The sequence below is a fragment of the Salvelinus namaycush genome, chromosome 19 (genome assembly GCF_016432855.1).
Source record: "Salvelinus namaycush isolate Seneca chromosome 19, SaNama_1.0, whole genome shotgun sequence".
Classification (NCBI taxonomy): Eukaryota; Metazoa; Chordata; class Actinopteri; order Salmoniformes; family Salmonidae; genus Salvelinus; species Salvelinus namaycush.
Window position 1 is genome coordinate 3,283,381 of NC_052325.1, and position 14,338 is coordinate 3,297,718.

Genomic DNA, 14,338 nt, shown 5'->3' on the forward strand with positions numbered 1-14,338 from the left:
ATGGATTAAAATCCTGCAGCGCACGCAAGGTCCCCCTGCTCAAGCCAGCGCATGTCCAGGCCCGTCTGAAGTTTGCCAATGACCATCTGGATGATCCAGAGGAGGAATGGGAGAAGGTCATGTGGTCTAAACTCCACTCGCCGTGTTTGGAGGAAGAAGAAGGATGAGTACAACCCCAAGAACACCATCCCAACCGTGAAGCATGGAGGTGGAAACATCATTCTTTGGGGATGCTTTTCTGCAAAGGGGACAGGACGACTGCACCGTATTGAGGGGAGGATGGATGGGGCCATGTATCGCGAGATCTTGGCCAACAACCTCCTTCCCTCAGTAAGAGCATTGAAGATGGGTCGTGGCTGGGTCTTCCAGCATGACAACGACCCGAAACACACAGCCAGGGCAACTAAGGAGTGAGAAGCATCTCAAGGTCCTGGAGTGGCCTAGCCAGTCTCCAGACCTGAACCCAATAGAAAATCTTTGGAGGGAGCTGAAAGTCCATATTGCCCAGCGACAGCCCCGAAACCTGAAGGATCTGGAGAAGGTCTGTATGGAGGAGTGGGCCAAAATCCCTGCTGCAGTGTGTGCAAACCTGGTCAAGAACTACAGGAAACGTATGATCTCTGTAATTGCAAACAAAGGTTTCTGTACCAAATATTAAGTTCTGCTTTTCTGATGTATCAAATACTTATGTCATGCAATAAAATGCTAATGAATTACTTAAAAATCATACAATGTGATTTTCTGGATTTTTGTTTTAGATTATGTCTCTCACAGTTGAATTGTACCTATGATAAAAATTACAGACCTCTACATGCTTTGTAAGTAGGACAACCTGCAAAATCGGCAGTGTATCAAATACTTGTTCTCCCCACTGCATATATATATTTAAAAATATATATATTTATTTAACCTTTATTTAACTAGCAAGTTAATTACAATTTCTTATTTAAAAGGGCATCTCTGTTTCGCTAAGTGATTCTATACAGCAATGACATGCAGAATATTGTCTTATACAGCAGACAATTAATAAGAAAGAGGATGAGATGTGTATTGCTTCTGAATTCTTCTGAAGTGGACATCGTCATCTCTTTGGTTCATGGGTCACATGATGTTATTATTGTTCCAGACCAGTGATTGAAGTGCTGTAAGTAAATGCAGTGTTGTGATGAAGTTATACAGTTCAGACGTTGCCATATGGTTTCAGTCCACACAGTGATATTAAGTGACCTTATAGCATCCATGCCCACGGCAGATGTAAATAAGACCTCAAAGTGACTTTATAGCATCCATGCCCACGGCAGATGTAAATAAGACCTCAGTGACCTTATAGCATCCATGCCCACGGCAGATGTAAATAAGACCTGAGTGACCTTATAGTGTCCGTGCCCACGGAGGATGTAAATAAGACCTCAAAGTGACTTTATAGCGTCCATGCTCTGGGCGGATGTAAATAAGACCTCAAAGTGACTTTATAGCGTTCATGCTCTGGGCGGATGTACAGTTGTGGCCAAAAGTTTTGAGAATGACACAAATATTAATTTTCACAAAGTCTGCTGCCTCAGTTTGTATGATGGCAATTTGCATATGCTCCAGAATGTTATGAAGAGTGATCAGATGAATTGCAATTCATTGCAAAGTCCCTCTTTGCCATACAAATTAACTGAATCCCCCAAAAACATTTCCACTGCATTTCAGCCACAAAAGGACCAGCTGCATTCCTGCCACAAAAGGACCAGCTGACATCATGTCAGTGATTCTCTCGTTAACACAGGTGTGAGTGTTGACGAGGACAAGGCTGGAGATCACTCTGTCATGCTGATTGAGTTCGAATAACAGACTGGAAGATTCAAAAGGAGGGTGGTGCTTGGACTCATTGTTCTTCCTCTGTCACCCATGGTTACCTGCGAGGAAACACGTGCCGTCATCATTGCTTTGCACAAAAAGGGCTTCACAGGCAAGGATATTGCTGCCAGTAAGATTGCACCTAAATCAACCATTTATCGGATCATCAAGAACTTCAAGGAGAGCGGTTCAATTGTTGTGAAGAGGGCTGCAGGGTGCCCAAGAAAGTCCAGCAAGCGCCAGGACCGTCTCCTAAAGTTGATTCAGCTGCGGTATCGGGGCACCACCAGTACAGAGTTTGCTCAGGAATGGCAGCAGGCAGGTGTGAGTGCATCTGCACGCACAGTGAGGCGAAGACTTTTGGAGGATGGCCTGGTGTCAGGAAGGGCAGCAAAGAAGCCACTTCTCTCCAGGAAAAACATCAGGGATAGACTGATATTCTGCAAAAGGTACAGGGATTGGACTGCTGAGAACTGGGGTAAAGTCATTTTCTCTAATGAATCCCCTTTCCGATTGTTTGGGGCATCCGGAAAAAAGGTTGTCCGGAGAAGACAAGGTGAGCGCTACCATCAGTCCTGTGTCATGCCAACGGTAAAGCATCCTGAGACCATTCATGTGTGGGGTTTCTTCTCAGCCAAGGGAGTGGGCTCACTCACAATTGTGCCTAAGAACACAGCCATGAATGAAGAATGGTACCAACACATCCTCCGAGAGCAACTTCTCCCAACCATCCAGTAACAGTTTGGTGACGAACAATGCCCTTTCCAGCATGATGGAGCACCTTGCCATAAGGCAAAAGTGATAACTAAGTGGCTCAGGGAACAAAACATTGATATTTTGGGTCCATGGCCAGGAAACTCCCCAGACCTTAATCCCATTGAGAACTTGTGATCAATCCTCAAGAGGCGGGTGGACAAACAAAACCCCACAAATTCTGACAAACTCCAAGCATTGATTATGCAAGAATGGGCTGCCATCAGTCAGGATGTGGCCCAGAAGTTAATTGACAGCATGCCAGGGCGGATTGCAGAGGTCTTGAAAAATAAGGGTCAACACTGCGAATATAGACTCTTTGTATCAACTTCATGTAATTGTCAATAAAAGCCTTTGGCACTTATGAAATGCTTGTAATTATACTTCAGTATTCCATAGTAACATCTGACAAAAATATCTAAAGACACTGAAGCAGCAAACTTTGTGAAAATTAATATTTGTGTCATTCTCAAAACTTTTGGCCACGTCTGTAAGTAAGACCTCAGTGACTTTATAGTGTCCGTGCCTGGGGCGGATGTAAATAAGACCTCAGTGACTTTATAGTGTCCGTGCCTGGGGCGGATGTAAATAAGACCTCAGTGACTTTATAGTGTCCGTGCCTGGGGCGGATGTAAATAAGACCTCAGTGACTTTATAGTGTCCGTGCCTGGGGCGGATGTAAATAAGACCTCAGTGACTTTATAGTGTCCGTGCCTGGGGCGGATGTAAATAAGACCTCAGTGACTTTATAGTGTCCGTGCCTGGGGCGGATGTAAATAAGACCTCAAAGTGCTTCGCTTTGAGAAATTCTATTCAAACAATGACTCATCAGCGCTGTTCGTTTTATTTTGTATAACTAAATTATATTGACTCTATTGAGTTAATCTACATAGAAATTGAATTTTACTCCCAGAAGCGTTCATGCTACATAATTATGCGTTGCTGCAATGAGATGCAGTAATTCATTTAATGTGCCAAACCCACATAACAATTTGTTATGATGAGACACTTTTGTCAAGTATGACAGATGAATATTGACTAATACCAAGTGTTTTGCGTGATTCATAAATATACTGAACAAAAATATTAATGCAACATGTAAAATGTTGGTCCCATGTTTCATGAGCTGAAATCAAAGATCCCAATTTTTTTTAGCTGTTTGTAAGCATTTCTCTTTAACCAAGATAATCCATCCACCTGACAGGTGTAGCATATCAAGAAGCTGATTAAACATCATGATCATTACATAGGTGCACCTGGTGCCGGGGACAATAAATGGCCACTTCAAAATGTGCAGCTTTGGCAGACAACACAATGCCACAGATGTCTCAAGTTTTGAGGGAGTGTGAAATTGGCATGCTGACTGCAGGCAGGTCTACCAAAGCTGTTGCCAGAGTATTGAATGTTCATGTCTCTGCCATACACCGCCTCCAACGTTGTTTTAAAGAATTTGGCAGTACGTCCAAATGGCTTCACATCCGCAGACCTCGTGTGTGGCTTTGTGTGGGTGAGTGGTTTGCTGATGTCAACGTTGTGAACAGAGTGTCCCATGGTAGCGGTGGGGTTATGGTACAGGCAGGAATAAGCTATGGACAATGAACACAATTGTATTTTATCAATGTAAATTTGAATGCACAGAGACACCTTGACGAGATCCCGAGGCCCATTCGTCCACTGCCATCACCTCATGTTTCAAAATAATAATGCACGGCCCCGTGTCACAAGGATCTGTACACAATTCCTGGAGGCTGAAAATGTCACCGTTCTTCCATGGTCTGCATATTCACCAGACATGTCACCCATTGAGCAAGTTTCAGATGTTCTGGATCGATGTGTATGACAGCGTGTTCCAGTTCCCGCCAATATCCAGCAACTTCTCACAGACATTGAAGAGGAGTGGGACAACATTCCAAAGGCCACAATCAACTCTATTTCATTTGCATGAGGCAAATGGTGGTCACACCAGATACTGACTGGTTTTCTGATTCACACCCTACCTTTTTAAAGGTATTTGTGACCAGCAGATGCATATCTGTATTCCCAGTCACGTGAAATCCATAGATTAGGGCCTAATTTATTTATTTAAATTGATTGATTTCCTTAAATGAACCATAACTCAGTAAAATATTTTAAATTGTTCTATTTTTCATTTATATTTTTCAGTGTATATACTATATTCTGTATACTGCCTTCAGAAAGCATTCAACATTGGCTTAACAAGTCACATAATAAGTGGTGTTTAACATGATTTTTGAATGACTACCTAATCTATGTACACCACAATTATCTGTAAGGTCCCTCAATCAAGCAGTGAATTTCAAACACAGATTCAACCACAAAGACCAGGGAGGTTTTCCAATGCCTCGCAAAGAAGGGAACCTATTGGTAGATGGGTAAAAATTAAAAAAGCAGACATTGAATATCCCTTTGAGTATGGTGAAGTTATTAATTATACTTTGGATGGTGTATCAATACACCCAGTCACTACAAAAATACAGGCGCCTTGTCTAACTCAGTTACCGGAGAGGAAGGAAACCGCTCAGGGATTACACCATGAGGCCAATGGGGATTTTAAAACTGTTTAGGTGAAAAAGGGATATTTTGGCAATGAGGCCCTTTATCTACTTTCCCAGAGTCAGATGAATTTGTGGATACCATTTTTATGTCTTTGCTTGCAGTTTGAAGGAAGTTGCTAACTAGCGCTAGTTACAACGACTGGAAGTCTATTAGTACACTTTGGATACCCATAGACTTCCAGTCATTGTGCTAATGCTAGTTAGCATTGGCTCGCGAAACTACCACAGAGACATAAAATTGGTATCCACAAGTTCATCTGACTCTTGGGAAGTACATAAAGGGCCTCATTGCCAAAATCCTGAAATATCCCTTTAATGGCTGTGATAGAAGAAAACTGAGCATGGATCAACAACATCATAGTTACTTAACAATACTAACCTAAATGACAGAGTGAAAAGAAGGAAGTTTGTACAGAATAAAACTATTCAAAAACTTGCATCCTGTTTGCAATAAGGCACTAAAGTAAAATTTTATGTTCTGAATACAAAGCGTTATGTTTAGGGCAAACACATCACTGAGTACCACTCTTCATATTTTCAAGCATGGTAGTGACTGTATCATGTTATGGGTATGCTTGTCATTGGCAAAGACTAGGTGTTTTTTTTTTGAAAAAAAAGTAAATATCCTAGTAGAAAACCTGGTTCAGTCTGCTTTCCAACAGACACTGGGAAGAACATTCATCTTTCAGCAGGATAATAACCTAAAACACAAAGCCAAATATACACTAGAGTTGCTTACAAAGACAACATTGAATGTTCCTGAGTGGCCTAGTTACAGCTTTGACTTAAATTTGCTTGAAAATCTATGGCAAGACCTGAAAATGGCGGTTTAGCAATGATCAACAACCAACTTGACAGAGCTTGGATAATCTTTTAAAGAATAATATGCAAATATTGTACAATCCAGGTGTGCAAAGCTCTTAGAGAGAGAGAGGGAGACTGTAATCACTGCTAAAGGTGATTCTAACATGTATTGACTTAAGGGTGTGAATACTTACAGTACCAGTCAAAAGTTTGGACACACCTCCTCATTCAAGTGTTTTTCTTTATTTCTATTATTTTCTACATTGTAGAATAATAGTGAAGATGTCAAAACTATGAAATAACACACATGGAATCATGTACTAACAAAAAAAGTGTTAAACAAATCAAAATATATTTTTGATTTTAGATTCTTCAAATTCTTTGCACACTCTTGGTATGGAAATGAGATATTTCTGTATTAGATTATACATACATTTGCAAACATTTTGAAAAACATGTTTTCACTTTGTCATTATGGGGTATTCTGTAGGTGAGTGAGAACAAACAATATATTTAACAAAATGTGGAATACGTTAAGGGGAATGAATATTTTCTGACGTCACTGTACATTTTGCTGAAAAGATACATGCATTTACATATTGATACCATGGTAAAGCATTGAATGCAAATGGGGATAATCTGCTTTCTCTGGACACCCATACATCCTCAAACTCAAGCAAAGCTTTTGGAAGGCATTGTGGCTAAATTTCTCTCCTTTCTTTATTCCGTGACAGATGCCATGTTGCTGGTGGCACAGAGGCTGGAGGGACCCTTCAACATTGAGTCTGTCATGGAGCCCATTGATGTGAAGATTTCAGAGGCCATCATGAATATGCAAGATAACAGCGTCCAGCTCTCCTACAAGGTATGTCAACCAAATTAATCAAACTGATTCCCAGAAGCAAATAAAGTGTCTAGAGTCCAATAAAACACAAATGAAAAGTGTATGGCGTTACTTGTTCTGTACTCCCACATTAAGTCAGTAAGGACAGTAGGGCACAGCTGTATTCTGTCAGGTACTGTTTATATTTGGAAACCAACTGAATCGTGCTTTAGATGAGTATTGCAAACCATTCTCATTATATCCAATTTTAGGTCTTTGTATTTGAATTACATGTTCCCCATTGGTTAGATATTCTTAGTTCAACTAACAGAAGTAAATGTGTTTCTTGTGTTTTACGGCATTTTACTTTGCACACAAAATTGTAGTGATTGCAAGAATAAACTGAAGTGGTTGTGAGGAGATTTTTCAGCCTACACAGAATACTTGCTCTTGTTCAAGGCTACATGTTGGATGCTTGCTCTCGTCCATGGCTACATGTTGGATGCTTGCTCTCGTCCAAGGCTACATGTTGAATGCTTGCTCTCGTCCAAGGCTACATGTTGAATGCTTGCTCTCGTCCAAGGCTACATGTTGGATGCTTGCTCTCGTCCAAGGCTACATGTTGGATGCTTGCTCTCGTCCAAGGCTACATGATGGATGCTTGCTCTCGTCCAAGGCTACATGTTGGATGCTTGCTCTCGTCCAAGGCTACATGTTGGATGCTTGCTCTCGTCCAAGGCTACATGTTGGATGCTTGCTCTCGTCCAAGGCTACATGATGGATGCTTGCTCTCGTCAATGGCTACATGTTGAATGCTTGCTCTCGTCCAAGGCTACATGTTGGATGCTTGCTCTCGTCCAAGGCTACATGTTGGATGCTTGCTCTCGTCCAAGGCTACATGTTGAATGCTTGCTCTCGTCCAAGGCTACATGTTGAATGCTTGCTCTCGTCCAAGGCTGCATGTTGAATGCTTGCTCTCGTCCAAGGCTACATGTTGAATGCTTGCTCTCGTCCAAGGCTACATGTTGAATGCTTGCTCTCGTCCAAGGATAAATACTCCAATAGCTTTCTCATGATACAGATTTGTTTATCTTTAAAGTACAGTATATGTGGTGAATTGCCCATAATCCTTTAAAAAGTGAACTCCATAATATTTTACAAGGCTGGTTATGTACCATTTGAAAAACCTATCAGCTCTGGTTAGATCAATGTGACTTTGAGCACTGTCATGTTCGTGATCCACAAGGCCTTAGGATGCACAAGGCCTTAGGATCCACAAGGCCTTAGGATGCACAAGGCCTTAGGATGCACAAGGCCTTAGGATGCACAAGGCCTTAGGATGCACAAGGCCTTAGGATGCACAAGGCCTTAGGATGCACAAAGCCATTGGATCCACAAAGCCATTGGATCCACAAGGCCTTAGGATCCACAAGGCCTTAGGATGCACAAGGCCTTAGGATGCACAAGGCCTTAGGATGCACAAGGCCTTAGGATGCACAAGGCCATTGGATCCACAAGGCCATTGGATCCACAAGGCCAGTGGATCCACAAGGCCAGTGGATCCACAAGGCCATTGGATCCACAAGGCCTTAGGATCCACAAGGCCTTAGGATCCACAAGGCCTTAGGATCCACAAGGCCTTAGGATCCACAAGGCCTTAGGATGCACAAGGCCTTAGGATCCACAAGGCCATTGGATCCACAAGGCCTTAGGATGCACAAGGCCTTAGGATGCACAAGGCCTTAGGATCCACAAGGCCATTGGATCCACAAGGCCTTAGGATGCACAAGGCCTTATTAAAACATCTTGTTTTCATCTTTTCCACATCCCAGGTAATTCTAGCTTCTCTCGCAGTCCAACAGTTGGATGTCCTTCTCTGTGTAATTGCAGGTTTTTCAAGGCTGCGGCCAGCCAAAGCCCTCAGGAATGGGTGGCAGGTCTACCCGGGGCGTTTCGGATGTGTTCAACGCCCGTTTCAGGCCCTACAGCCCAGAGGAGCGGCCCACCACTGCAGCTGGCACCAGCCTGGACAGACTGGTAAGGAGAAGCAGAGACACACAGCCCACAGAGCAACTGCCTCAGAGTAAATATCATTTGTCTTTCTGTCTTGACACTGTTGATTAAAACGCCCTCCGTTCAGGCCCCCCTCTCTCTCTCTCTCTCTCTCGCTCTCTCTCTCTATCGATCTGTGTTTGTTAACAAATCATCAGCTTTACACCGGTAGTGCAAAGAGAAGTGTGCAGCAACCCATGCTTTTCCTGTCTTTGTGTACCTCACAAATAAGAAAGAAAATATTCATAGAATTTGTGAGATTGACAGAGTCAGGTGTTTGCTGTACAAAGTAAACCTTTACTTTCGATCAGATTATCTTTGTTTTGAATCATTGAATCGTGTTCCGATTTTTATCACAGTGACATCTAACTTGGTGTTTTGGTAAGGGTAGAGCTCAATATAAAGCTGACAGTCCAATTCAGGTGAGAGAAATGTATCTGCATTTATTATTTGTACAACTACAGTCACTTTGTCTGCATGCAGAGGGTAATGTGAAGGCCAGGAGTTAAGGCTTGTCAAATTGACCGATTTCAAAAGTCTGTCTCTATCATGCAGTGCTATTTTTGTAGGAGAACAAAAACCTTGAGGTTAAATGTGTTTCTCTCAATAATCCTCAAGCATTTCATTTTGAATGTATTCAAAATGTGTTTATCTATTCAATATGTGTCTGTTTGATGAATAACATTTGTAGCTGCAAGTTGAACAATATTCAACCTACGCACAGACCTTCCTTTCATTCGGTATTTCGACAGTATTTCAATTATGGACTCAATTGAAAGTTAACTATTTTGTAACACAGGAAAATAACAGCTGGATTGAGAAAATGATGTTCTGCATGACTTCATGCTAAAACCAGAATACCATTATAAAAAAATATACATTTTCTTCCATCTATTTAATAGTAATTATTCTTAACTCTTTTTGAAGGACTCTGATGTCTTCGGATGAACACATTTGGATGTCATTTATGTGTGTGTACCTCCCTCTTCCTGCTCTATTTAATTAAAGTGCTTCTCTTTCTTATTCTATGCTGCTTACCAGAGGATTGTCTGGAGTGCGATGCAACACAGTGTAAGCTTTATGAATTCTACTGTTAACTTTTATAATTTTGTCTGGGACTCTATTGTATTTTATTGTCTCCTATGCCCTACTCTCTAATGTATTGTCACTGAAAAATAAGTATTACAGATGTCGGATCTTAACTTGATCACTCTTTTGTCGCTGAGAATTTCTGATGCATCTTGAAATTCAAATGAGCCTTGAGTGGCTGACAATGAGCAGTTCTCTTTCTCTCCATGCGGGGGCAGTCGAGTCGTTGGGATCAGGGCTTGCTATCAAAATAATGTTTTATCTCATTCACTCAAACGCTATAGACCTAGTTCCTATTACCGCAACATTCAAATAAATGTAATTTTTTTTTTTAAAGGAAATGCAGCCCTACACATCAACACCCGTTGTTTTATATAGCTGAATAACACAAGATAGATATTGGTCTCCGCTAGGCTACGACATACAAGTGTCTAGTGTATCCGAAGTTTACAGAGGAACTGTCAAAATTGAGTTCAATCTTGGCCTGGGGTGATCTAGCGGTTAGGACGCACATATAGGCCTACCTTGTCAGCGTGGGTTTGATTCCGGCCCACGCCCTTCTGGAACAAATAAGTCAATCCCCTGATTGACTTGATGTAGTTTCAAATATGACAGTCCAGGGTTATTTTACCCCCGATATTGATAAGAAATGACCATTCCAGATACTTTTGAATAAAATTGTTGAAAGTGTTTATTATATTTCTAGTTTTGTTTAGTACAGATAAATCACCCTTAGTCTGTTCAAAAGATCAGCTGTGCGGATGGATTTAGCATGTGTTGATGGTTTAACGAGACATCAGCTGGCGATAATAAGAATGCTGCCTTTTGAGGCAGAATTTCTAGGCGGGACGTCAAAATTGGCCAATCCCATGTATCCTTCGCCGAGGATGGACTAAAGTTGGGCACCTGGTCACGTTTCACTCTATTGCATTGGCTTGGCAGGAGAAAACGGTCCTGCCCAACTCGTTTTGGAGGTAAGACATTTTACCAACATCTGATGAATAACATAGGAAATTTAGCCAGCGGTGCTCTGTTCAATCTAGGCTTGCTAGCCAGCCAAATAATTAATGCATTCTGAGGATGAGCCTGTTTTGCTAGCTAGCTGTAAGCAGTGTCTGTTTAACGTTGCCTATCTAACATTAGCTAACTTTCTCTTGACACTTTTCATTCCCCTATTGTGTTACTAAACAAAATTAGAGCATAAGTTATTCTACACTTACTGTAAACAACTTGACCAAGCCTAAAAATATGCAAAACTGTAATAAAAACGATTGCACATTAATGAAGGTAGTTGTGGCTTCAGCAACTTGAACCAGCATAGAAATTTGAGCAGTGTGGTTAATTTCTCCCCCCTTATCTCTGCATGTTCTAGGTTGAAGGACATCCCACCCTGACACCCTGCAGATGTAAATAACTTTTTGTGAATTTCCCAGCCACAAGGATAATCACCATATTTCTATCTAACATCACAATGTTAGATAGAAATAGATTTACCCATGTTATTGTTTATCATGCAGGTTTGTCAGGACATTGTAACTTATGAAGCTCATTCTTGAATACAGACTTGATTTCTGTCACAGGTGATTGCACTGTGTGCAAATCTTCCATTTAGACAACAATTAGTTGAATTAGGTGTTAGTGAAGGGCTGGAACAAAAACCTGTGAACTCCTGTCCTGTCTTTAAAAAAAAAATCCTGTGGCTGTCATGATTAAATTTGCCCTCATGTACTGAACAAACTTATGAATGTTGGAGGTTAATCTCCTTGAGATGTCCCTCACTTGGGAATGACTTATTTGTACAATGGATTGTGTTTTAAGGACTAATGCACAGATATAGGAAAAAACAATACAATTGTTAGCATTTATTCAAAGTGTTGATGTCTCCACAAGTTTCTGGTTCATCACTTTTCAATATTAGTTATCAACAAATATAAAACCATTTAATCGTGAATATTGGTGTCATTTAATAATAAATGTACATATATTATCTTCACAGTGAAACACCACTATTCTGGCTATTAATCATTCTTAAAAAGTCAGTAAAATAGGTTATTTGGCTATCTCAAAAAATCGTAGCCTGTATGATATCATGCATACAAGCTTACCTGTCATGTCCACACCGATGGAGCAGCAGACCAAGCAATATGTGAGAGGAGGACCCTATACCGTAGAATGATTATTCTGATCTGTGTCGACTTCATTAACATGTACTGAGGAGATCGATTTTGTTACTTGTTTAATTCGTGTCAGATATTTCCATTTTGGGATAGTTGTTCAGTGAATTGCTAGTTGCTCATGCTGCTATAGTGATTTTAAATATTAAATATTCATTCAAATCCTCCTGCTGCAGGAATCTTATTTTCCTCCTGCGACCCAATGGATCAAATTAAGTTCCGACATCTGGGTTGTGTATTGCCTGGCAACTACTGTTGTATACAAGCACAGTGATATCCAAAGCCCCAACGGTATGCCATATATACACTGCTCAGAAAAATAAAGGGAACACTTAAACAACACAATGTAACTCCAAGTCAATCACACTTCTGTGAAATCAAACTGTCCACTTAGGAAGCAACACTGATTGACAATAAATTTCACATGCTGTTGTGCAAATGGAATAGACAAAAGGTGGAAATTATAGGCAATTAGCAAGACACCCCCAATAAAGGAGTGGTTCTGCAGGTGGTGACCACAGACCACTTCTCAGTTCCTATGCTTCCTGGCTGATGTTTTGGTCACTTTTGAATGCTGGCGGTGCTTTCACTCTAGTGGTAGCATGAGACGGAGTCTACAACCCACACAAGTGGCTCAGGTAGTGCAGCTCATCCAGGATGGCACATCAATGCGAGCTGTGGCAAGAAGGTTTGCTGTGTCTGTCAGCGTAGTGTCCAGAGCATGGAGGCGCTACCAGGAGACAGGCCAGTACATCAGGAGACGTGGAGGAGGCCGTAGGAGGGCAACAACCCAGCAGCAGGACCGCTACCTCCGCCTTTGTGCAAGGAGGAGCACTGCCAGAGCCCTGCAAAATGACCTCCAGCAGCTGTTTGCACAACAGCATGTGAAATTTATTGTCAATCAGTGTTGCTTCCTAAGTGGACAGTTTGATTTCACAGAAGTGTGATTGACTTGGAGTTACATTGTGTTGTTTAAGTGTTCCCTTTATTTTTTTGAGCAGTGTATATATATATATATATATATATATATATAAAGAATATATATATATAAAGAATATATATTTATATATATATATTCCATCTCAGCCACTGTCTCAGAAGCTACTCCCGTAAGAGTACTCTTTTAAATAACCTTTTTTTATGTTATTGCAGAGTGGTCTGTGTTTGATTACGAAGCATTGCATTTGTGGAGCTGTTGAGACCTTAGTCATGGCCTCTGTGTTTTATGGTGTTCTGTAACAACATTGGCTGTTAAACATCGTACTAGAAGTCAGGGGTAACACCAGGACCGGTTCTATAGATAGTAGTCAGGTGTACCACCAGGACCGGTGCTATAGATAGTAGTCAGGTGTACCACCAGGACCGGTGCTATAGATAGTAGTCAGGTGTACCACCAGGACCGGTGCTGTAGATAGTAATCAGGTGTACCACCAGGACCGGTGCTGAAGATAGTAGTCAGGTGTACCACCAGGACCGGTGCTGTAGATAGTAATCAGGTGTACCACCAGGACCGGTGCTGAAGATAGTTGTCAGGTGTACCACCGGGGGTGGCGCCGGTGGCAGTCGTCATCTGGGTGGCTGCTCAAATGGCAGACAGAGTGAAATGAGGCCTCCAGACTGCTTCATGAATAACTGGGCAATTAGCCAGCTTGGAGATTCCCTTTAGATGTTGAGGTGAGTGACAGAGGCTGATTATGGACATGTGACGGCTAGACAAGGACACCTGATGAGGGTATCCGTTATGAGCATCCATGTGCACTGTAGTCAGGGGGTGTCTAGTTCTCTGCTGTGCTGGTTGGTTCATAGATCTTCCTGGCTCCATAAAAAGTTTGAGTTACTACAGTACTGTAGCTTTCCACAGTCAGCCGTCCTCTCAGTTTCATGATGCCATGGAGTTCATTCAATAATAATGCAAGGAGCTGTTGTGGTGTTGGCGAGAGCCAGAATGTTAAACAGACACACTGGTATGCTTTTCTTTATGCAAAGCCCGTCATTAGCATGAAATGTGAAGCTGGACATTGTCTTAAAATAATCACACTGCCCACAGAGAAATGAATTTCTGCTAAAGAATCTATTTCTGAATACCAAAATGCATTTTGTATGTCAGAATGTATTTTCATTGATGTATGAGTTATAGGGGGTATTAAAGCAGTGTAAAACACTCTAAGGATATAGTGCAGACACATGGTAATGTAATTTCATCATTCTGTAGCCCTTTCCTGTAG

At 41.5% G+C, this 14,338-nt stretch overlaps 1 protein-coding gene across 1 annotated transcript in view; it reads left to right on the forward strand.

Annotated features, from left to right (window-relative positions):
* Positions 1-14,338, forward strand: part of LOC120063702 (glypican-6-like) — a 180,174-nt gene that overhangs the window by 137,433 nt on the left and 28,403 nt on the right. Inside the window, exons 5-7 of the mRNA XM_039013997.1 lie at positions 6,710-6,840; positions 8,689-8,835; positions 9,892-9,921. Coding sequence (XP_038869925.1) covers positions 6,710-6,840; positions 8,689-8,835; positions 9,892-9,921 — 308 coding nt within the window. The remainder of the gene's footprint in view (positions 1-6,709; positions 6,841-8,688; positions 8,836-9,891; positions 9,922-14,338) is intronic.